This window comes from Sebastes fasciatus, chromosome 11 (genome assembly GCF_043250625.1).
Source record: "Sebastes fasciatus isolate fSebFas1 chromosome 11, fSebFas1.pri, whole genome shotgun sequence".
Classification (NCBI taxonomy): domain Eukaryota; kingdom Metazoa; phylum Chordata; class Actinopteri; order Perciformes; family Sebastidae; genus Sebastes; species Sebastes fasciatus.
The window spans coordinates 20,062,991-20,084,841 of NC_133805.1; the positions used below are offsets into that span (position 1 = coordinate 20,062,991).

The 21,851-nt window shown below is 38.3% G+C and overlaps 2 protein-coding genes across 7 annotated transcripts in view; one reads left to right on the plus strand and one right to left on the minus strand.

The window, feature by feature from the left end:
• Positions 1 to 21,851, plus strand: part of LOC141777291 (phosphatase and actin regulator 1-like) — a 59,123-nt gene that overhangs the window by 8,701 nt on the left and 28,571 nt on the right. Inside the window, exon 1 of one of the 5 annotated variants that reach the window (XM_074651424.1) lies at positions 16,795 to 17,398. The exons of 2 other annotated variants lie outside the window; for them this stretch is intronic. In XM_074651424.1, coding sequence (XP_074507525.1) covers positions 17,104 to 17,398 — 295 coding nt within the window. In that variant the 5' untranslated portion in view covers positions 16,795 to 17,103. Of the gene's footprint in view, positions 1 to 16,794; positions 17,399 to 21,851 lie in introns of those variants that run through there. 2 more of the 5 variants (XM_074651421.1, XM_074651422.1) reach the window with 2 other exon arrangements.
• Positions 2,898 to 10,585, minus strand: LOC141777286 (uncharacterized). 2 transcript variants are annotated; one of them, XM_074651414.1, is made up of 7 exons: positions 10,437 to 10,585; positions 10,013 to 10,212; positions 8,370 to 8,471; positions 8,213 to 8,293; positions 7,866 to 7,895; positions 7,496 to 7,619; positions 2,898 to 6,881 (listed from the first exon to the last, which is right to left on the minus strand). In XM_074651414.1, the coding sequence occupies exons 1-7, from the start codon at positions 10,459 to 10,461 to the stop codon at positions 4,696 to 4,698; spliced, it is 2,748 nt and encodes a 915-aa protein (XP_074507515.1). In that variant the 5' UTR covers positions 10,462 to 10,585; the 3' UTR covers positions 2,898 to 4,695. The 2 variants fall into 2 exon arrangements, with proteins under 2 accessions (XP_074507515.1, XP_074507514.1); XM_074651413.1 differs by having other exon boundaries at positions 7,866 to 7,976.

A 21,851-nucleotide genomic window follows, 5' to 3' on the forward strand; every position in this document is an offset into this window, starting at 1 on the left:
GAGAGGGGGTAAGGATACCGCTGCAATCCTGAAAGGCAGCATTGCCAAGGAGCAATTACGCTGGAGGAGAATCACTGTTACTCTCTAATGCTGAATTTAAAGCGACGTGCAATGAATTCTGTTGGTTATAAGAGAATAAAACAAAGCAGGCAGCACACTGTATCCAGTCTGTTGCCTAACGGATGACAAGAAAATGTATATTCTCAGCAAGATATAGCGTCACGCAGTTTGGGGACAAACGATGGGCATCCATTATGTGGATATGATGAATGTCTACAGGATGGCATTTGTTGCTGGCGTCACCAGTGCAGCTCCCATATAGTGCACCAGCTCTTGAGGACATTTCTGCTGAGTAAGAGACTTTCCAGAGTCAGAATCCCTTCGACGCTGCTGCAAACCAATTCAATCAAAGCTGCATTGCACCACTCAGCAGTCCTTCAAAATTGCATCCTATTTCTAATGATAAAAGTCGGGATACATTTTGGCTCTTGCGCTTCAAAACCTGGTCAATATTTCTATTATTTAAAATGAGGTGAACAGCTGATGTGTATTATTATACCATATTTGATTAGCTACACCTCTCGATGTTTGTTAATCCTCAGTAATTCTCAAATTAATCATATTCCGAATGCTACTTCCATTTTGGAAAAGCATTGCCATTTGGTATTTTTAGAATATTAAACATTTCTGCATTAGTTATCATGTTGTCATAACATTTATCCCATTCAATATAGAGTGGATGTTTTTTTATGTTCTAGTATAAACCTTATTTTGGGGTGAAGCTCTTCAAATGAAAAAGAGATGAACAGCATGTGCTCTACACGGAACATGATGTTAAATTACGCCTGCAATTTTCAGACCGTTATGTAAGTCTGTGTAAAAACAGACTAATCGTCTACCGGATAAATGAGTTTGGGTCTGAAGAGGCAGAATAATTAGCCTGTATGAAATGGAACCAAAGGCACATTTTGCTCCCATCCTTTCTCCAACAAATCCTACAGATCCAATGTACAGTAGAATTGATCTTGTAGTCACACATCACATAATAACTGCAGAGATAAAATGTTTTTGAACACATTACTTAATACTACTTAAAGGCCCCATGTGAAGGTTTTGGAAATTTCTAACCTAGCACAGCAGCTGGATTCTCGCGATGTCAAGAGAGAATTGCAGGATCAAATGTCACACGAAAATCCATCTTGTCAGGCTTCAAGTAATGTGTGGAGCTACTGACAGCGACGGGCGTGGCTTAGGTGTGTATTTGGCGACACGGAGAGGCGACTGTCTGTTCTAAACAACAATGGAAGAGGTTAGCGTAGATGCTGCAATAGCATCAGATATATCAGAACTGGGGAGTATTTCTTCATTGAAAGAAGAGCAAAGTACGGCACTGAAGGCGATGTTTTTGCGACGTTTTAGCTCTCAGTTAGTTTTGCTTTCGTTAGTTTGATTAACAGATGTTTCATCCAATCACCTGCCAAGTATTTTTTTGAAAGTGCCTGCCCTTTTTCAAAACTGTTTCCAATGACAGCTTCTCAGATGGTTCTGTGAAACAAACCATCCGACGGGTCAGGTTAGAAAATTTCTGGCTTTTAAGATTCCCAGTAGTAGTATATCAAAAAGCACACTCTGACAGACTTGCAATGTTTTTTAAAAAAGTATGCTATTAGAATAATAAATATCCCATGCATATGCACTTTAAAACTAACAAAACAAAGGGCCAAAACTTAGTTTTCATATTTTTTCATTTTATTTCATATTTTTTACGAGATAGTTGCAGTAGAGAGATGACAGGAAATGAGTGGAGAAAGATATGGGGAATGAGTAACATGCAACTAATAAGGGTCCCTGGCTGCATGAAAACAGTAGACATCGTGGTCCATGGTTAGCTTGGCCCCAAAACAGATACAATAGAGTGCTCCAGGGATTGCATATTTTTGTAGGCCAATTAGGAAATTAACATTGCCCTGGTTCCCTTGACAAAAAGCCAATGGGATATTTCCGCCTTTCTTAAGACACATAAAGGCTTGAAAATTCACGAGTGGGATATTTACTAACGTATTTTATGTCGTAGATCAAAAACTTAAAATCTCTTAAGCTTGTGTTAACCGCAGACCGTATTTCAGGCATCTAACTAAAAACCAATTGACTTCCAGACGAGAGAACTGGAAGTAATAAAATGCCAACTCATTTCTAGGTTTTAGGACTCATTCCTGTAGCACTCTATTATGAGCAAAAATGTTCTATTAACCTTATCCTTATCTTCTATTTTCTCATAGAGATCATAGAGATCTTTCTTAAAAAAAAAAAAGCTGAGGATTCTGTTGATATTTTAAGAGAACATTTTTGGTCTGGAGTCTGGTGGTTGTGGCCAAGAAGTGAATGGGTTCACATGGAGAGCCATTGCTGCATCAATACCAGATTTCAAATGACTCATACTGTATACTGTCTGGATCATTTTAAAATGGTATACGGGGCTCATTAGTAACTAGGACAACTCCTTGACGTGACATGTTATATAGCCTGATGCTGAGCTACCTGCGACCAGGAGATATTAGTCTTAACTTCAGCATTGGCATAAGAGGCCAGAGGAGACCTAAGCTCTCTAGTCCACTCCATATACTGTGGTGTTCATCAAGAGCGAGCAGGACAGATGGAGGTTTCAGTCAGAGAGAAATATCTCAGAGTGTCTCTGCAGACCGAGACAGCCAGAATGTCCCAGAGGAGAGGCACAGCCTGCCTACCAGTATGCGTTACAGAGCAGCCCGCTGAAGATTGCTTTCATTTCCTAGGAATTCTTCTGTTAGTGTGATTTTGTGAGCATATAACCAATCCTTACTAGCCCAAAAAAAATGTGCTTTCAAAAGACTCGAAATAGAAAAGTATACAGTGTTCCCTTTTTCCTTATTGCATTTTATTTCATTAAACAGGACTAACACAAACGTCCTTGCATCCGTACTGTGTGTTATTACAGAGATGTTCATTTTCCTCCCCCCTAAAAGAGCTTCTGTCTGTCACCCTCTATCACACTGTTTCTTAATTAGCAGGCGAAGTAGAAAAACAGACAAAATGGAAAATCCCAAAGTGTGGGTTCCTCTGCAGAGACAGAGCTCAGCATAGAACAAATGAAAGGGACAACAAAAGGTCAACAGATCTAATGAAAGATTTAGCATTTGTTGCATCTTTATCCTCTCAAACTTACAGAAGATTACACTCATGTGAAAATCAAAATGTGCTGTAGTCCAAAAAGTAATTTTCATTTTGACAGCTGGACATGTTTTCATAGAAAATGTGTTGCGTGTCATGGGATGTAGCCTGTGAAAAAACTGTTTAGAAGAATTAATCAATTTATAGATACTGCACATAAGACACAGTCTGGCTGGTGAAAGTGAGGCAGTCCCTGGAGCTCCACTGCTCTCTGGTGGAGCAATGCTTCCTCTGCAACAGTAAGTTAAATCTGTATATTCACTAGTGATGAAATGATTTATCAGATAATTGATTGTTTTTTGTAATTTTTAGTAATTGATTAATCACCTAAGTCATTTATCAAGCAAAAATGACATTTATATCATTGTAAATTAAAAACATAACACAAGTAATGTCAAGATGTTATCTCGAGCGCTGGGGGACATTTTCATGGCCATTTTTCACAGTTTTCTGGGATTTTCTGGCATGTTTCCAATCGTCAGTATTTGATGATTTTGTCCAAAAGATTATATGTGAATGCATCAGTAATGCTGTGCAATAAAATTACGATAATGAAAATAAAAATGTAATAATACAGCACTCTTAATGGGGCACTAAGAGTGCTGGGACACTTCTGCACTTCTGTTAACATTAAAATGAAGAACTTTTACTTGTAATGGAATATTTTTTACATTGTGGTTCACTTAAATAAATTATATGTGGCTTCGATTTAGCTTATAGCTGCTTCGGGCATCCGCAAAGTTCATATGCAGCCTGAAATTTCAATGGAAAAACATTTAACTTTTAACTTAAATTAACTTTGTCGTGCTTAGAACCTATTTCAAAAAGTTGAATCTCTTCAATCAAATTATTGGCAGCACTGTTACTCCCATGTGGGGCTGCAACAAATGATTATTTCCTTTATCAAATAATTTGATGATCAACTAAATGGTTGATCGTTTGATCTATAAACACCAGAAAATAATGAAAACTGTTTCTCACTATTTCCCAGAGCCCAAGGTGACGTCTTCGGAGTGTTGGCTTTGTCTGACCAACAGTCCAAAGATATTCAATTTACAATGATAAAAAAACAATAAAGAGCAGCTGTTTGTCCCACACGATGCATTTTTGCCTTAGAAATGACTTTAATTACCAATTACCAAAACAGTTGCCTGTTCATTTTCTGTTGACAAATCGTTTCAGCTCCAGCGCTGTGTATGCAAAGGCCTTGTAGACATCAGCACATTTTACAAAAGACTCAATTTTATTCTCTGTGAATGAAAAATCATTCGCTATATCAGACTAAATGTAGTTTATTCATTTGTAGCTGTATTATAGAAGTTAATGTATGTACCCAATGTACGGCTGACCCAAATGCTTCGAAGAAATGGAGATGGAGACAGATAGACAGAAGAACATGGCAGCCGGTAGAATGGCATATGTAGTGTAGTATGGCATATGAATCATGAGCCGTGTTAATACAGTCCAAGTCCACAATACAGCATCAAGTTACAGACACGCCTTTTCTCTGTGTTCCCTAAGGCGAGATTTCCTCGTGAACGTCTTGTCACACCTTGGGCACGTGAACGGCCGCTCCCCCGTGTGGACCATCATGTGTTTCTTCAGCTCGTTGTTTAATCTGAAGGCTTTGCTGCAAACCTCGCACGCGAATGGACGCAGCCTGATGTGTTTGGCTCTCCGGTGAGCCACCAAATGGGATCCCCTCTTGTAACACGCGCCGCAGTCCTCGCACTTGAACGGCCGGTCCTCCGTGTGCTGAACCATGTGAAGCTTGAGCTGGGCGGCGCTCGGCCAGCCTTTCCCGCACGTGTCGCAGAGGTACGGCTCTTGCCCCGTGTGTTTATACAGATGCCACTTAAGGTATGTTTTTTGATAGAACTTCTTCCCGCAGACGGGGCACGGGTAACCGCCCGTGTGCCTCACCATGTGCGCTCTCAGGCAGTCTTTAGTGCTGAACTGTTTCCCGCAGTAGGAACAAACGCTGGGTTGCCGTTCTCTGTGCTTGCTCTGGTGCAGAATCAGATAAGCGAGAGATGTGAAGCTTTTCCCGCACGTTTCACAGATGCGCGGGGTCACACTTGCGCTGTGTACTTTTTCATGATCATTTAGTAGTCCTGGCTTTGTGTAGCATTTCTTGCAGGCGGCACACTGGTACAACCTTTTGTTTTTCTGGTGTCGAACCAGTTCGCACAACCTCACAAATGTCCTCTTACACAAAGGGCACGGGTACGAGCCTCTGACTTTATGCGACTTGAAATAATGTCTTCTCATGAGGACAAGATCTGAAAAGTTCTTCTCACACATGGTGCACTTGATGCTGCGAGGTTTAGTCTGGGAACCATCTGCGCGGTCGGTTTCACTTTCCTTCGTTTCAGAACTCGCGTTAGGGTTGGTGTTGTCGGATGATCGGAAATTGCAAGCATTGATAACGAAGTGGTTTGTGTTTGTTCGCTTTTTCTTTCGAGGAGCCGTTTTGGAACATTTGCTCTGGTGCTTCTCAAAACTCTTGTAGTATTTAAAACCCTGGCCACACTCCTGACATGTCAGAGGCAAATTCGCCTGCGAGTTGGCGGATGCGTCTGGGATTGTTGGGATCCGAGTTATAGCACTTGAAACAACAGTACTCTGCTGATTCCTTTTACTCGAGGAATTGTCCTGCGAATGTTGGTTTGAAACTCTGCATTTACCTTCCTGGTGCGTCTCGCAGTCTTCGTAGCTGTCGAAGTCTTTCCCACAATAAGAACAGAGGTAAGGACTCTGTTCGGTGTGGCATCTCATGTGCCTCGTCAAGTCAGCGGAACAAGTAAATATTTCCCCACATATGGAGCATTGTTTGACGCGACTGCTTCTTTTACACGTTTGCTCTTGCGGTGAGTCAGAAGATATTGATTCCTGGGGTACAACGGTTTCAGTTTCAGTTTCACTAAGGAAAGACTCTTTGGACTTATTAACAGGGTTTGGTGTGGAGAGATGAGATAAGCTTGTGGAACACTGTGGGTCCATCTCGGCTTGTCGTTGTCTGACCACACAAGTCCTCTGGTGTTTGTCAAAGTTCTTTGGGTAAGTGAAAACCTTGCCACAGACTTGACAAACCAGACTAGAGTCGTCATTAGACTGCTCAAAGTTTGGTGGGCTATGTGTCGTGGCACTTGCCAATGATGAAAGCTCATTTTCACTTCTAGATGTGTGATTCTCTACACAAGTCTTTGGTTTAGGGTGTAAATTTATCCTCTCAAAAAAGCTACTTTGGCTTGCAGAGTTGGACTGACTCATTGTGTTTGTACTGTGGGTAATCTTGTGTTTCTTTAGTTTGCTAGGGGAACCAAAATCTTGGCCACAAAGAAGACACTTGAAGGTTTTTGAGTTCGTCCTACTGCCAGTTTTCAAATGATGGAAAGATTTTTTGTCCGTGTCGTCATCATCATTAGATCCACTTTCATCAAAAGGTAGGAGTATCACCTCAACAGAGGCTCCTTGGTCTTCAGTCACATCATCAACATGCTGCTGTCCCTTTCTTTCTACGTTCCTCATCGATTCTGAATTTATCTCCTTAAAGTTTTCTTCTTTCACCTTTTTTGACTCACTGCCAAGTGCGTCTCCTTCGTCATCGTCCACATTTGGTAGGTGATAGGACAGGCTGGACAAGATGCAATCATCACCGGAGGATGACAAAGCTAGAACAAAAATTAAACAAACAAAACACAAATTATTTTCAGTCACAGAAAGAAACAACCGTGTCTCCTAGAAAATTATGTTCCCATACAACTAAACTGCATTTTTCAATTACGTATCAAGGGAAACGTATTTCCTCCTGCATTACGGTCACGCTTTTAAACTGTTTTAAACACATGGTTTAAATAATTGTAAATTGAAAAAACAAAACACAAAAAAACTACTTGGTTAGGTTTAGAAAATAACATCATGGATTGGCTTAAAATTACTATGTTTGTTACGTTATTTAATCTACAAGTGAACATTGTCTTTAGTTTCACACGGGACACACACAGCTGCCTCCTGGGTGAAAGCCCTGTGTTTGTTTGACCCGTCCACCACCCCAGCATCCTCCCTTATGCAGTCTATCATTACAAACGTATTTTTGATATGTCAAAACAGATGTAATCCACAACAAAATACGTTTCCCTCGAAATGTAATTCACAACGCAGTTTCGTTGTATGGGAACGTAAATTTTAGGAGACTGGGTTGGAGAGAAAACAGTAACAGAATAAAACAGAAGGAGCATTAATAATACAGAAGACAATTAGGAATTGTGTGAAAATACTACTGTACCTGTTGGCAGTTTGTGGCCGTGATGTTTGTGATGCTGAATGAGTGTATTCAGAGGCTCAGGTTGATTCATGAAGTCGACACACTCCTTCAAGATAGACGGGGAGAGACTGAGCCAGAGGGAAGTCTTGAAATGGAACAGAACAGTTCAAATCAATTTCAGATATTGTTCTATTCAAACTCCATCCTTGCATTTCAGTGATGTTCTCATGTTAATGTCCTTGTTATTGTCACAACGTCCCTCAAATTAACACATATTATAATAATATGTATTAGGTGCAGTTGCATACCTTAAACTGTTATAAATATCAAATATCTAGAGTTTTTTTTTTTGCTTTATTTGTCCCAGGATTACTATTATTCAGGTACCTACTTGTTCAAGGTTTGGAACAGGGAGCAGCGTCTGCAGATTGAAGAGGAATTTTCTCATTAGAGCCTGAAGGGCTGAGTCATATTCAGGGCCGAACACTGTTGGGCAGATTTTCTATAAAAGTAAAGAGAAAATGATTCATTGCATTTCACAAAATACTGGAAGGTCCCTTTGATACCACTACAGATCTTGAGAGTTACATTAAGGCAATCATCAAGACATTTAACCAACCTGAAAAAAAAATCAAACACCATGTAATGATAGGAACTGAGAAATTAACTTTTTTAATTAGTTTTTAGCATTTTTTTCTCATAGGACATAATCTTGATAATTAAAAGATAGCAACTCACCTGATAAAAGATGTCCCTCTGGCACTGATCCTCCACTAGAGTGTGAACAAGCTTCAGGAAGTTTGTCACTGATGCTTTAACCTTAAAAAAGCAAATAAAAAAGTACATAAGAAAATGCAAATGACACAATTTGGTGATTTAAAACAAGAGCACCCACCTCTTTATCCTGGTTTGTGATATAGGTGTTTATTCTGCTCAGATGAGGCTGGACGACCTGTGGGCTGGCAAAATCATTGCTGCGACACAACTCTAGCACCACCTGTTGGCACATCAAGAGACAAAACTATTCAGTGAAGGCTTTATTTTTCAGTCCCATGTGGAGGAGGTGTGACCCTGAGTGGCCCATCATCTGAAAACTATCACCAATAGTACCATATAAAAGGATGGGATGTATGAGCATAAGATGAGCATGGTGAAGTCAAGTGTTATGTGCATAATAACATTGCACATACATAAAAAAATTACCCTGAGATCAACAATCCCATGTCTTTTGTCTATCAAGGCTTTACTAAGCAGGTTATCTTGTGGTTTTAAGTAGCAATGGTCTTCATTACAAGTAAAAGTACTATCTGCCGTATTTTATTAAATGATTTTAAGTTTTATATTTATGATATGTTTCTGCAGAGTAACAAGTAACTGTAGCTGTCAAAAACATTTAGTGGAGTAAAAAAGGACAGTTTTTCTCTTTAAAATGTAGTGGTGTAGAAGTGTAAAGTTACAGAACAAAAAAAATACTCAAAGTACCTCAAAATTGTACAAGTACTGTACTTGAGTTACTGCACTAAGTTACATTCCACCACTGCAGAAAAGTGTCTCATCTCTATTGCATATTGGTAGATAGCAGATGACAAGTTAGTTGCAGCATTACAGAATTATTATTATCAGTGGTGGAAGAAGTATTCAGATATTTTAAATTAGTAATTTAATTATTATTGATTTTTATTAGAAATAATATTTATACATTATACATATATATATATATATATATATCATTTATAAATATATATATCATTTATAAATAATATTTCTAATAAAAATAATTAATATATATATATAAAACTTGAACTTCATTCAGAAATTTTGTCCTGAAAATTGGTGCTGCTGACCTATTTGAGTTATACTGAATTTCAAGCTTTGTTTAACTTTAATATAATATTTAACTATTTTTTAAGGTCTTATAGATAACATTTTATGTAGACAAATATTTAAAAAAAAATAATACATCCACAGAGCCTTTAGAAAGGTGCGGAATAAAAGTATGATTATTCCTGAAAAACAAAAATTATTGTGAATTATTATTAATTTTACACTATGGTATATATATATATATATATATATATATATATATATATACCATAGTGTAAATGGTGTATATAGTGTATATATATATATATATATATATATATATATACCAGTGTAAAAATACTATGTTACAAGTAAAAGTAATGCATTCAAATCCTTCCTCAAGTACGTACAGAAGTATTAGCATCAGAATTATGCAGAATGGCCCATTTCAGAATAATGTTTATTATATTGATGCATTTATGTGTTCATCACTTTAATGTTGCAGCTGGTAAACGTGGAGCTGATTTTGATTACTGTATATACTGATGTGAAGCTGCATTTATAACAATATCTCATAATTTATTAGTTGATTCATATATGTTTTTTTATTAATAATCTACATCTGTAAAGTAACTATAGCTGTCAAGTGAATGTAGTGGAGCAGAAGTATAAAGTAGCATAAAATGTAAATACTAAAGGAAAGTACTTCCCACCACTGCTTATTCTGATTCTCACCTTTGCACGTAAACCCATCACTAGTTGGACTCTCTCTGTGTAGGTGAGCAGTTCAGGGACCGTTTCCAGCACGGTAGTAACGAACTCCTCCAGCAGCCCGTAGTACATCACAGCTCCTTGCTTCACTATCTCCCACAGAGCCGCAGACACAAGCTGCAGAGGGGGGACGATGAGACGGAGAGAGGAGAGGGGAAGGAAACCTATAAGGAAAACACATGTTAAAAACTATAAGGTGACATCATTGTAGATGTTGACATCACTAGGAGTGAAAATAAACCACACATTTAGTGCAGCACTAAAATGCCACACCGTTTCCGTCAACATTAGTACCGTGAAACGTCACTTTCTAACGCTATCTTTATACCAAACGTCACCGTTAGCGACTGAATTGAGGTTAAGGTTTAGTTGAGTGATAAACACTCACCAATGTCCGTTAATATCTTGCTCATTTTGGCGTTATTGACATCATTATTTCAGCTGTGAAGATGGCTGTTTGCTAACATCGAAGACGTAAGAAAAACGTCATCCCATCCGACTTCTCTGTGGGATACGCATTACGTCATTACGTAGGTACGTGCATTCAGAGGCTCAGTTATTTCAGTAGTATATTCAGTAGTTGTTTACATCCTGCAGGCTCTGGGATTTGGGGATTCAATCTAATTTGTCACCAGCACTATTAATGTCTGTTGATGGAGGAAGTATTCAGACTAATTTACTTAATTAAAAGTAGTGATATCACATTGTAAAAGTACTCCATTACAAAGTAAAAGCATTTAAAGGAGAGAAGTTTTATCAGCAAAATGTACTTTAAGTATCAAAACTAAAAATGACTCATAATGCAGAATGTGTTACAGTATATATTATATTACTGGATCATTATTGCTGATGCATTATTATAAGTGGTACTTGCATGTTAGATAGATAGATAGATAGTAACTTTATTTAAGTCAAAAAGTTAGTAGTGCAAAGTACAAAGTACAAAAAAATATACCAGATATAAAAAATAAGGACATGAAGAAAACTGTTAAAACTGAATATAGTGCAGGGTAACAGCTGTGATAAAACGACTATTAAAAAAGTGAATAAAGTGCAGAAGAGACTGTTAAAAATGAGTATAGTGCAGGGTAACTCCAGTAGCTTGGTCTATGAAAGTGCAGTGATAGAGGTATTCTGGCATTAAGAAAGCATAAAAGCCATTTGTTTATAAAACACATTCAATATTTTGATGAAAAGAGGCACATAAGCAGCGGACAAGTTGGGATTTACTATGTGTTTATGATTTGTTTAGGGTGCTATGAACTAATTTGAAAAAATATTACCAAATGATCCCACTAGATGGTGGCATTGTAACACGGGATAAACTTGCAATGCAACAACAATCCCATATTTTGTGTGCTTTTTGGGAATTTTGGGGATTTTTTTTTTAACCATCGTTTCTACATTTACTTTTATTTATTTATTTTTAATTATTATTTACTACTATTTATTATTATTACTATTATTATTATTATTATTATAATTACTACTGTTTTAAATGTTTAATCGTTCAAATATTTGTTGTTATTTTCTCCATTTTGTTTACTTTTTGGGTGTCCAGGGAGAGTGGAGGGTTGTGTGTTTGTTGGAATGTGTAGAAAAACATATAAATAAAGTAAAATAAAAAAAAAATAGTAGGAATATACCTGCAGTTTGAAACAATACAATATATTGTCTATATGACCAAAATGCCACACAAAACATGTTGATACTGGTTGCTATCCATTAGACAACAAGGGACATCATCAAACCAAAATAAGTATTCACTTATTATTAGGAAATCAAAAGACTTCAACAGCTTCTTGAGTTCCATTGTGACAGTTTTCAGTCACAACGACTGCTCCTTATAAGGTACATGTCACACAAAATATCAAAACCACTTCATATGTTGTGTTATCGCCTTGGCATTCAAAACTTGTCAATTTATGCATCAGTAGAGAAAACATACAGAGACAGAGCAAGACAGACAGCAGGAGAGAGGAGGGAAAAAACAGTCAGGGGTGAATTATAACAGAGATGCAAAGCGAGCAGTCATCTGTTTACAGTTTTTGGGAACTGTAGTCGCAAGCATCTTACCACGATCCCTGACAGTCTCTGACAATACGAACATTTCTGTTGGCTTCAGTGGCAGAATTATATTCACAGTGACTATTAATGTCAAGAGGGGAAGGTGTTGACGTGCACAACTGCTTCTAAAAACAAGTGGATACATTTCAGTTGACATTTGTCTATTTCTTGCTGTGTGTTTGTGTTCCTGAAGTGTTGCAGTCTGTTGACTTCACATAATCATCACAAAATAAGAGAGGAGTCATTCTCCTTATAGATTATAATTGCATGACTCACATTCAAGTAAGAAAAGTGTAAAAGGCGAGGCTCCGCACGTTTACCATCTTAATAATTCTCTTTCAGATTGTGTCGAGGAAATGTGGTACTGTTTTTGTGTGTGTGTACGACAGATAATAATGCAGAGAGAGAATGACAGATGGGAAGAGACAGAGAGATGCAGGGAGAACAGGAACAGCAGATTTGTAGTGACAGGCTGCTCAGTCGGAAGTTGTACGATTGTTTTGCCTAAAACCTGCACATCCACATCCATGCATGGAAACTAGTTTGAACTAGGATCCAATAAAAAAACGGCAATGTTAACTCTCTTTCAATTTAAAATGTCACACATTTTACTTTTAATTCTAATAGTAAAAACCAAACCACGCATTCCCTGCTTTTCAGTGGTTTATAAGAAGCAACATTCACTGAGGCTTCATGGAAACAACACTGTGAGCCAAGTAGCCATCAGATGTGAGTCAGAGAGGATTGGCAAACACTTCTTAGCAGCTTTGGGTAAGCTTACTGTGTCAGTTTAAGTTTATTGTGACAGTTTGTGACACGTGTCAGGTACGTTGTCAACCACAGGAACATATACTTGAAGACCAGCTCTGATCCCAGGATCTTATGCTGAATTAGTCAAAGTGTGGATGGAAGCGCCTCTGAAACAAAATTAAAACAACCACACAACACATAAACGCTCCAGTAAATCTAATCAAATGATTTTTTTCTGAGGCAGGTATGCCCTGTAAGCTATTTGCAAATTGTATCTAACCAGGTCTGACCACAAGTCAGTTGATTATTGTAATTAAAGGTGCTATTGATAACATTGATAACATTCAGCAACTTGACGTCGCATCCTCCCTCCCCTGTTCCATTGCATTTACTTCACAACAAGTCGTTGCCAGGCACTTACTGTCAATCTCAGCCATTTATCCGTAATTTCCACACTGATTTACGACCCAGAGATACCACATGATAACCAACCAATTTTTTTTAAATGATTAATTCACAATAATATTTGTTTTTCAGGAATAATCATACTTTTATTCCGCACCTTTCTAAAGGCTCTGTGGATGTATTTTTTTTTTTTTAAATATTCGTCTACATAAAATGTTATCTATAAGACCTTAAAAAATAGTTAAATATTATATTAAAGTTAAACAAAGCTTAAAATTCAGTATAAATCCAAATAGGTCAACAGCACTATTTTTTTTTTATATATATATATATATATACATATATATATATATATATATATATATATTGCATAATGTCACATATATACGCATACATATGTCCCACCTCAACAAAAATACTAACATAATAACATAATATTAACTCCCCTCCATGGGCAGCAGGGTTCACAACAATCTATGGGAAAAAGCATAAATAAAAAGTTAAAGTTACAAAATAAAAACAAAGGTAAATATATAAGTAGAATAACAGGGTCATACTAATTATTAAAAAAGTGCAATATAATGAGCTAAGCATCATAAGTCTTGAATCAGTTCTCCACACCATTTGACCCGTATATAGTGAGACAGATAATGACAGTACAAAGAATAAACACATTTCAAAGTAAAAGAAAAACTATTTTTGAAGTTATAGATTATGCATGTTCACCCCTTCTTCTCGTATGAATTAGTCCAAGTGATATGCTGTAGCACTGCCTGACACGGTAGTTACGTAACCAAATGCCACCATTCTCCCTCGCAGCCAACAAATGACCTGTCTTGGAGCTTTAATTATCTGATTTTCGTAAGAGGGAAATTGAGGCCGAAGTGGCCTCGAGCTTACCGGGATGTAGGCCTGTATAGGTCAACATACTTCTGAGGTCAATGCCAGCGTTGAGCCTTAAGTACATTTTAAGATAATCCAAGGTCTATCTATAGGCAGAATGATGTGCACTGATGGGAGTAAACACAAAGGATATCACTGTCTTTGTTTATGAAACTAGCAGTGCAGTAAGACAGTGACATATGTTTCTTGAGTGTTTAAAGCCTCGTATTATCTACCGTGTGCATGGCAAAGACTTTCGCTCCTTTAACCTCTGAATCTTTGTTGCTAAATGTTTTTCAGACACAAATATACTGTAGCTCTTTCTTGCCAGTTTCCTAAACTTTACATGAATGCAAGAGAGTCAAACTTTGCAGCGAAAAGAGGCAACTGAGGGCAGCGTCTGCGTTGCACCGTGGTGGTGGTGGGAGTAAATCATGTGTCCCTCATTTCAAGAGAGCTTTGATGTGACTGGAATAAGCTGCAGCCCACTGAAGGAACTTCATAGATTCCCCCCTCCCCCCAGTCCTCCACCATTAAAACGTGATTGGAAATGCCGTGAGGTCCGTTATCTTTTCTCCATGATTAACGCCTCATTAACTGGCCATTAATGTTATCAATTACCAACCAAATGTGCTCAGTAACTTCAGGGATATCAGCCAAGTTGCTGTTTGGAATTAGAGATGTAAAGAAGGAATATTTAATGCTTTGCTGTGTTACTTTAGTTTGAGGCTCTTTCATTTGAAGTATTGAGCTGTCGGATCACTGATTACGGTCCCTTTGCTGTGTTTCTTTTTTTTTTGATTTTTCATTCTCCAAGGTCTTGTCTGTTATTATTAGATAGATGTTGTCATTTGCATTTACCTCTGTTGCCCCTTGCACTTAAAACGAACTTTCTAAATCTCACTTAATCTTTTGGCCTTTGTAATCAATGTTGCATCAGTGAGAGGGGTGTGCTTGTATTTCACACACAAGTAAATAGTGTGTGATTTAATTTTAACAACAACAAAAAAAATGTTTTAACAACAGATACAAGAGGAACCTAATTCTAACAATAGTAGACCTCAGTATGTTTTCATCACAGTAGACCATTTTAATCAAGTGTCTTGAGCTGACTGGTATCACTGACATGGTAACATATAGTTCATTTCCTTCCTTTCAGACAGACCTGTCTAAGGAAAACAGTAACAGTATCATCAGTATTTTCATCCTCTTATGGACTTGCCAAATTGTCTGATGTTTGTCCGTATTCCCTTTATTGGACTATTTACTTTATGTTTTTATAAACCTATAGACCAGTGATTCCTTTTTCTCTTGAGACCCCTGAAAATAAGGCTATGTCCTCGTGCGCCCCCTCATCACATGTTACAAATTTTGAGGTGGCTTCTTCAACCGAAGACTCTAAATAACTCTAAATAACTCTAAATAATAATAAACAATTTTATGCAGCAGAACTGTTTATATCTTCTGATCCCAAATCGGTTTACTCATGACCCCTCATTCTCATTTATTTTGCAACCCCATGGGGGGACCTGACCCCCATGTTGGGAACCACTGCTCGAGGTTATGGCCGGGTCAGCCAAACTCTCCTCCGGTTTTACCTGAATAAGTTGTACAATTTTACAATAATTTGCAGGAAACAAACAAAAAAATCAAACATCTAAAACATTAACCTGTTTGGCGCCCCCTAAGATTTATCTTGTGACCACTTGGGGAGGTCCCGACCCCCCAGGTTGTGAACACTGGCTATAGTCTTTCCGATTAGATTACATTAAAGCAGCAGTGGGTAGAATTGGAGCAAATATGATTAAAAAAAGTTATTTCTATAAAACGGTCACTCCTGACAGTAGTGCATGAGACAAGTAATCTGAAAAAAAATCATATGACCCGGCAGCCATGTTGAGATCAGTTGAGGAAATACCAAGCCCCGCCCACCAGTCGGAGCAAACTTTCTCATTTTACAGCTAAACCATACACTACAAGATGTTTCTGAAAACATTTGAGGAGAGAAATAGGCATTACAGAACTACATTCAGAAATTTTGTTTAACTTTAATATAATATTGAACTATTTTTTAAGGTCTTATAGATAACATTTTATGAAGACGAATATTTAAAAAAAATAAAATACTTCCACAGCGCCTTTAGAAAAGTGCGGAATAAAAGTATGATTATTCCTGAAAAACAAATATTATTGTGAATTAATTATTTGAATTAATAATTATTTTTACACTGTGGTATATGTGTATATATATTCTTTATATATATATATATATTTTTTTTTTTGTTGTTATTATTATTATTTTTTTCCTTTTCCTCATAACAAAATAAAATACAATGAAATATGGATAAAACAAAATGGAGAGAAAAATAAATTAAAGAAAGAGAAAAATAAAAAATAAATAAATAAAAATAATTACATAAATAAACAAACAAACAAATAAAGAAAGAAAACTTAAAAAAAAGCCCAAATAACTGGTAAAGATCAATATCCTGTGACTGTGTGTGAAAGGTTTCTGTCATGTAATGTGACCATTTGAATCCTATTATATGAGACAACTTTTCCTCTTCCAACACTGGCCTATTAGAGGAGCGCACCTCTGCAGCCAATCACAGCCCTCCTCTGCTCAGCTCCTCTAATCGTGGATTAGCTACAACCGACTGCAGTCTGCAGCTCTGGAGGAGGGAGGGAGAGCTACAGCCGCTGCCATTCACTCTCTCTACTCACCATCTATTTTATTATTAGCTCTGGTGGATCTGGCAGCAGCTGGGCTTCTTTTCTCAGCAGCAGCAGCAGCAGCGGGGACTTTTGCATAGGCGCACATTATAGTGATCTCAGGTAAAGGTGTGTGGGAGTCGATGGAAGCTTGTAGGTCAGGTTATAGGACTCAATTGATGGCCCTTTTCATTTAAAAACCCAACACCGTCGCTCCGTTTTCGCGTCCCCCCCTCAAGATGTTCAAGACGGCCAACTACCCGACGGTGGATCCGGCGCCCACCATCATGCACGGCTCTTGGTTTGCCACGACGGGCTGCAGAGAAACGCCCGTAGCGGTGCAGAAACCCAAGAAAAAGGCGTTCAGCCTGGTCAAGATAATGTCTCTGAACAGCAACAAGAATAAAGGGCACGGCCAATATCCGCACCACCACCAGCACAACAACAACATGCCCTTTACCATCCACTGTCACATTGGGAAGGAGATCAAGCACATTTGCAGCAATTGCAGCCGAGGAAACGACACTCAGGACGGTGAGTAACATGCAGGATTCAGCCCTTTTATATAGTAAGCCCTGCAGTACATATACTGCTATCCAGGATATAGCCTGGTCCTGATGGCCATGCCTCTGGGCTCCATCATTCAGTGCGTCTTCTTGATGATGTGTGATCATATTGTGTTGTTTTTTTAAGTGGTTTTAACACACAAAGACTGTGATTTGCTGTTGCTGTTGTGGAAACTGCCTCTGGACTGGATCAGAACTTCTTGTAGGGTTGAATTGCTACTTGTTGGTTTTTGCAGCACAACAAAAAAAATGTATTCATATTGTATTATTTGTCTTCAATGTGTCTGTTTTTGCCTATAGATGTCATTAAAAAAAATGGCAAAAAACTGTTGCTGTTTTGCAACAAAGCCATTTCCAGTTCAGTGTCATTACATCATCACTCAGCCATCTTGGTATGCAAACAAGTGTTTTTAATAAAAAAAAAAAAGCAGCCACATCAGTGTGTGTGTGTGTTACAGTATAGTGGAGAATGTAATGCAATATGGTGAGAATGATGTGTGTCTGATATCATGAAAAATTATGAAACCTGCCTTTTAGAAAAAAAAACACCATATTTTTTAATCACCCTCATGGATACTTTTGCTGGAAGAGGATTTTCTCCTTTTCCTTTTATTTTGCAGATTGAGCTCCTCTGCCAGGATTTTGTCAAGATTGTGATTAATTACATCAGCGTGCTACTGGAATTGTAGACACTCTGGTTGTGTGTTTTCAGCTGGGGAAATAGTGCAATAAAAAGAAAGATTGGGTAGTAGGTATTAAACACTGTGCCAATACAGACAGCCCTTTGGGGTAGAGAACATACAGATGGTTCATCTTCGCAAAATGCACAAAAATGAAATCAAAAGCATGCTTCTTTTGTCAATATGATATATATTTCAGCAATATATAGAGGCCTGCAAGAGGTGTTTGATGTTCAGTTTGCAATAGGCTGCAACTAATGATTCATTTCCATTGTTGATTATTTTCTCGATTAGTTGTTTGGTGGTGCAGTGGTTAGCACTGGCGCCTCACAGCTAGAGGGTTGCAGGTTCGAATCCGGCTTGGGACCCTTCTGTGTGGAGTTTGCATGTTCTCCCCGTGTTAGCGTGGGTTTTCTCCGGGTACTCCGGTTTCCTCCCACAGTCCAAAGACATGCAGGTTAGGTTAATTGTGGACTCTAAAATTGCCCGTAGGTGTGAATGTGAGCGTGAATGGTTGTCTGTCTCTATGTGTCAGCCCTGCGATGGACTGGCGACCTGTCCAGGGTGTACCCTGCCTTCGCCCAATGTCGGCTGGGATCGGCTCCAGCCCCCCCGCGACCCCTAACGGGATAAGCGGTTGCAGATGGATGGATGGATGGATAGTTGTTTGGTCTATAAAATGGTGAAAAATGTCCATCAGTGTTTCCCAAAGCCCAAGATGACGTCCTTAAATGTCTTGTTTTGTCAACAACTCAAATATATCCAGTTTACTATCATAGAGGAGTAAAGAAACCAGAAATATTCACATTTATGAAGCTGGAATCACAGAATTTTTACTTTTTTTCCCTTAAAAAATAACTCAAACCGATTTTAATAAATTATCAAAATAGTTGCAGATTTATTTAATAGTTGACAATAATTGATTAATTGTCAGATGTCAGAAAAATGCCTCTCAGAATTTCCCAAATGACATCATCAATGTCCAATCCCCAAAAGTATTCTGTTTACGATGATATCAAACAGAGAAAAAGCAGCGAATTGTCACATTTGAGAAGCTGGGACCGGAGAGTATTTGATGTTTTTAATTTAACAGATTCATTTTCTGTAAATGGGCTAAACAATTAATCTACTAATCGTTTCAACTCACTCAAGCTTTTTGTTCTCAGATGTGTTCAAACCAACGGCTGCAACTAAGGATTATTTTCATTGTCGATTAATCTGTTGATTATTTTCTTGATTAATCGATTAGTTGTTTGGTCTATAAAATGTCAGATGGTGATGGTGTTTCCCAAAGCCCAAGATGACGTCCTCAAATGTCTTGTTTAGTCCACGACTTAAAGCTATTCAGTTTACTGTCATAGAGGAGTAAAGAAACCAGAAAATATTCACATTTAAGAAGCTGGAATTTTGACTTTTACTACTCAAAACAATTAATCAATCATCAAAATAGTTGTCAATTTAATGTATTATTTGACAACTAATCAATTCATCATTGCAGCTCTAGTTTGTAAACATTTCTTTCAGTGAAGTTAATAAAAGTGTGTCATCCTAACAGTATATAGAGCTGGTTGGCTGTCGGATGTTACTCAGCTTTGATTTGGTTCTTTGTCTTCCTGTCTTTATCGAGCTTTCGGACTTCTAATGAAGTCATTTGAATCTCTACTGGATTCAATTAGCATTGACTGACTATAGAGCTATTTATAGAGCGGTGTGGTGGTAGGATTGCGAAGATTGTTGGCACTGAGGACTGATTTCCACTGCATTACTGTCACATTATACACCCCCGCTGTCCCATAATGCCCTGGGGGAGGTGACTGGCCCCGCAAAGTGATATGTCCATGTTGGCAAACATCATGAATGTGATGTAATTATTGAAAAGCGAGCCGCCATGCTGCACATTCCCTGACAGCGTGTCATGGGTGATGATCTGACGCAATGTGGTGACACCGACAACTCCAGACCCAGCCGTGAAAACTTAGCCCTTTTTTGAAAAATTGTTTCCCCTCTAGTCAGCCAATTGTGTCCATTTACTCTGCGCAGACTTGAACCCGATACGTCGGCTTTCATTGTTGTCAAAGTTATCGTTGCTCCCACCAGGCCAGAAGTCTTGACGCCTGGAAATGCAAGAAGACTATGCTATCGTTTGAAAAATGATGATGCAAGTTGAACAAAAATAAAAGCCAGACATGACACATTACTCATCTCAAGCAAAGTTGATTTTTTTTTTTATACTGTATGGAAATGACTGGCTGCCTGGAAGGCACAGACGGTGCATTCAGACATCTGAAACGTTTGTATGATCCTGTGAGTGCTGTTTTGATTTAGGTGAGAATATTAATGAAGTTGTTTTAGTGAATACTCTAGACGCTGGTCTTCTGTTCTTGCAAGATGGTTGCATTCAGCTGTTTGACTGTCAGGGCATGTTTGCTTCCTTTTATACCGCTTTGGAAAGATGACTTAAAGCTGCAGTCGGTAACTTTGAGGAAATATGATAAAAAGTTACTTTTATAAAACTGTCACTATATCCTGACAGTAGTGCATAAGACGGGTAATCTGAAAAAAAAGTCATGTTCCTTTGTGTCCTCCCGTGCTTCTTATGGCGATTTCAAGATTTCACCATGCCCAAAGGAAAACAACCAATCAGAGCTGAGCTGTCTCTAAAGCAGCTGTCAATCACTGCTTGTGAGTTTCTGATCAAACTGTCACACTAGGCAGCGCTGATCAAATATGAATCAATAGTCTGTTACTGTAATGCCTATATTTCTCGCCTTAAATGTTTTCAGAAATATCTTGTAGTGTACCGTTTAGCTGTAAATTGAGAAAGTTTGTGACCCGGCAGCCATACTTGCCAACCTTGAGACCTTAAAAAAAAGGGAGGACTTCAAAACCAAAGCAGGTGTCTTGGGGTCTTGGGGTCGTCTCCCAGAAAAATGTGAGTTTCAGAGACTTTGTTTCCTGCATTCTGCTGACTTTAAAAGTGTGAAAATAACAACAGCAACAGCATTTTAATGTTAAACATTTAATTTTACCTTTAACTCCCAGGAAAGAAAACTGAATAATTCGCCCCTCTGGTGTGAACTTGGCGTGTGAATATTTGGCGTGTGAATATCTGGCATAAACTAATATTCATCCGTTTTTATTTATTTTTGCTCCTGCTTGAGTATCTGTTTCTCTTAGCTCTTAGCATTTCTCTCTCCTTCTCTCACTCACTGAAGGTCCTTTCAGACGCAACGCGACAACGGCACCACTGCGCTCTGAAACCCGTTATTTCCGATGGCTTGCGTCGCGCCAGGACGGCTTTTTACCGCGTTAAGCAAAGCCCAACTTTTGGCGCTGCAAGCTGTGGGGGGCGCAGCTTAAACATGAGCTCAAACCGCGTTGTGTCGTGAGCATAATAGAAACAGTAGGGATTATACACACTGTTCAGTTCCAGAAACAGGCTGAGATAACAAAAAGGAAAAAAAGTGTGACAATTTGTCATAAATCGGGAGAAATGCGGGAGAATTGTGACCCTAGGGCAATGAAAAACAAGAGGCTCACGGGAAAATCGGGAGGGTTGGCAAGTATGCCGGCAGCCACGTTGAAAACAGTCCAGCCAAAACCAAGCACCGCCCACCAGCCGGAGCAAGCGTTCTCATTTTACAGCTAAACGGTACACTACAAGATGTTTCTGAAAACGTTTGAGGAGAGAAATAGGCATTACAGTAACAGAATATTGATTCATATTTGATCAGCGCTGCC

Excerpts from the sequence above, each read along its gene's own strand:
- LOC141777286 (XM_074651413.1), bottom strand. The coding sequence starts at position 10,461 with ATGAGCAAGATATTAACGGACATTG. Across the intron at positions 8,472-10,012 it reads TGATGGGTTTACGTGCAAAG|GTGGTGCTAGAGTTGTGTCG; the intron begins GTGAGAATCAGA and ends ATGTGCCAACAG. Across the intron at positions 7,977-8,212 it reads AGAGGGACATCTTTTATCAG|AAAATCTGCCCAACAGTGTT; the intron begins GTGAGTTGCTAT and ends TTACTTTTATAG.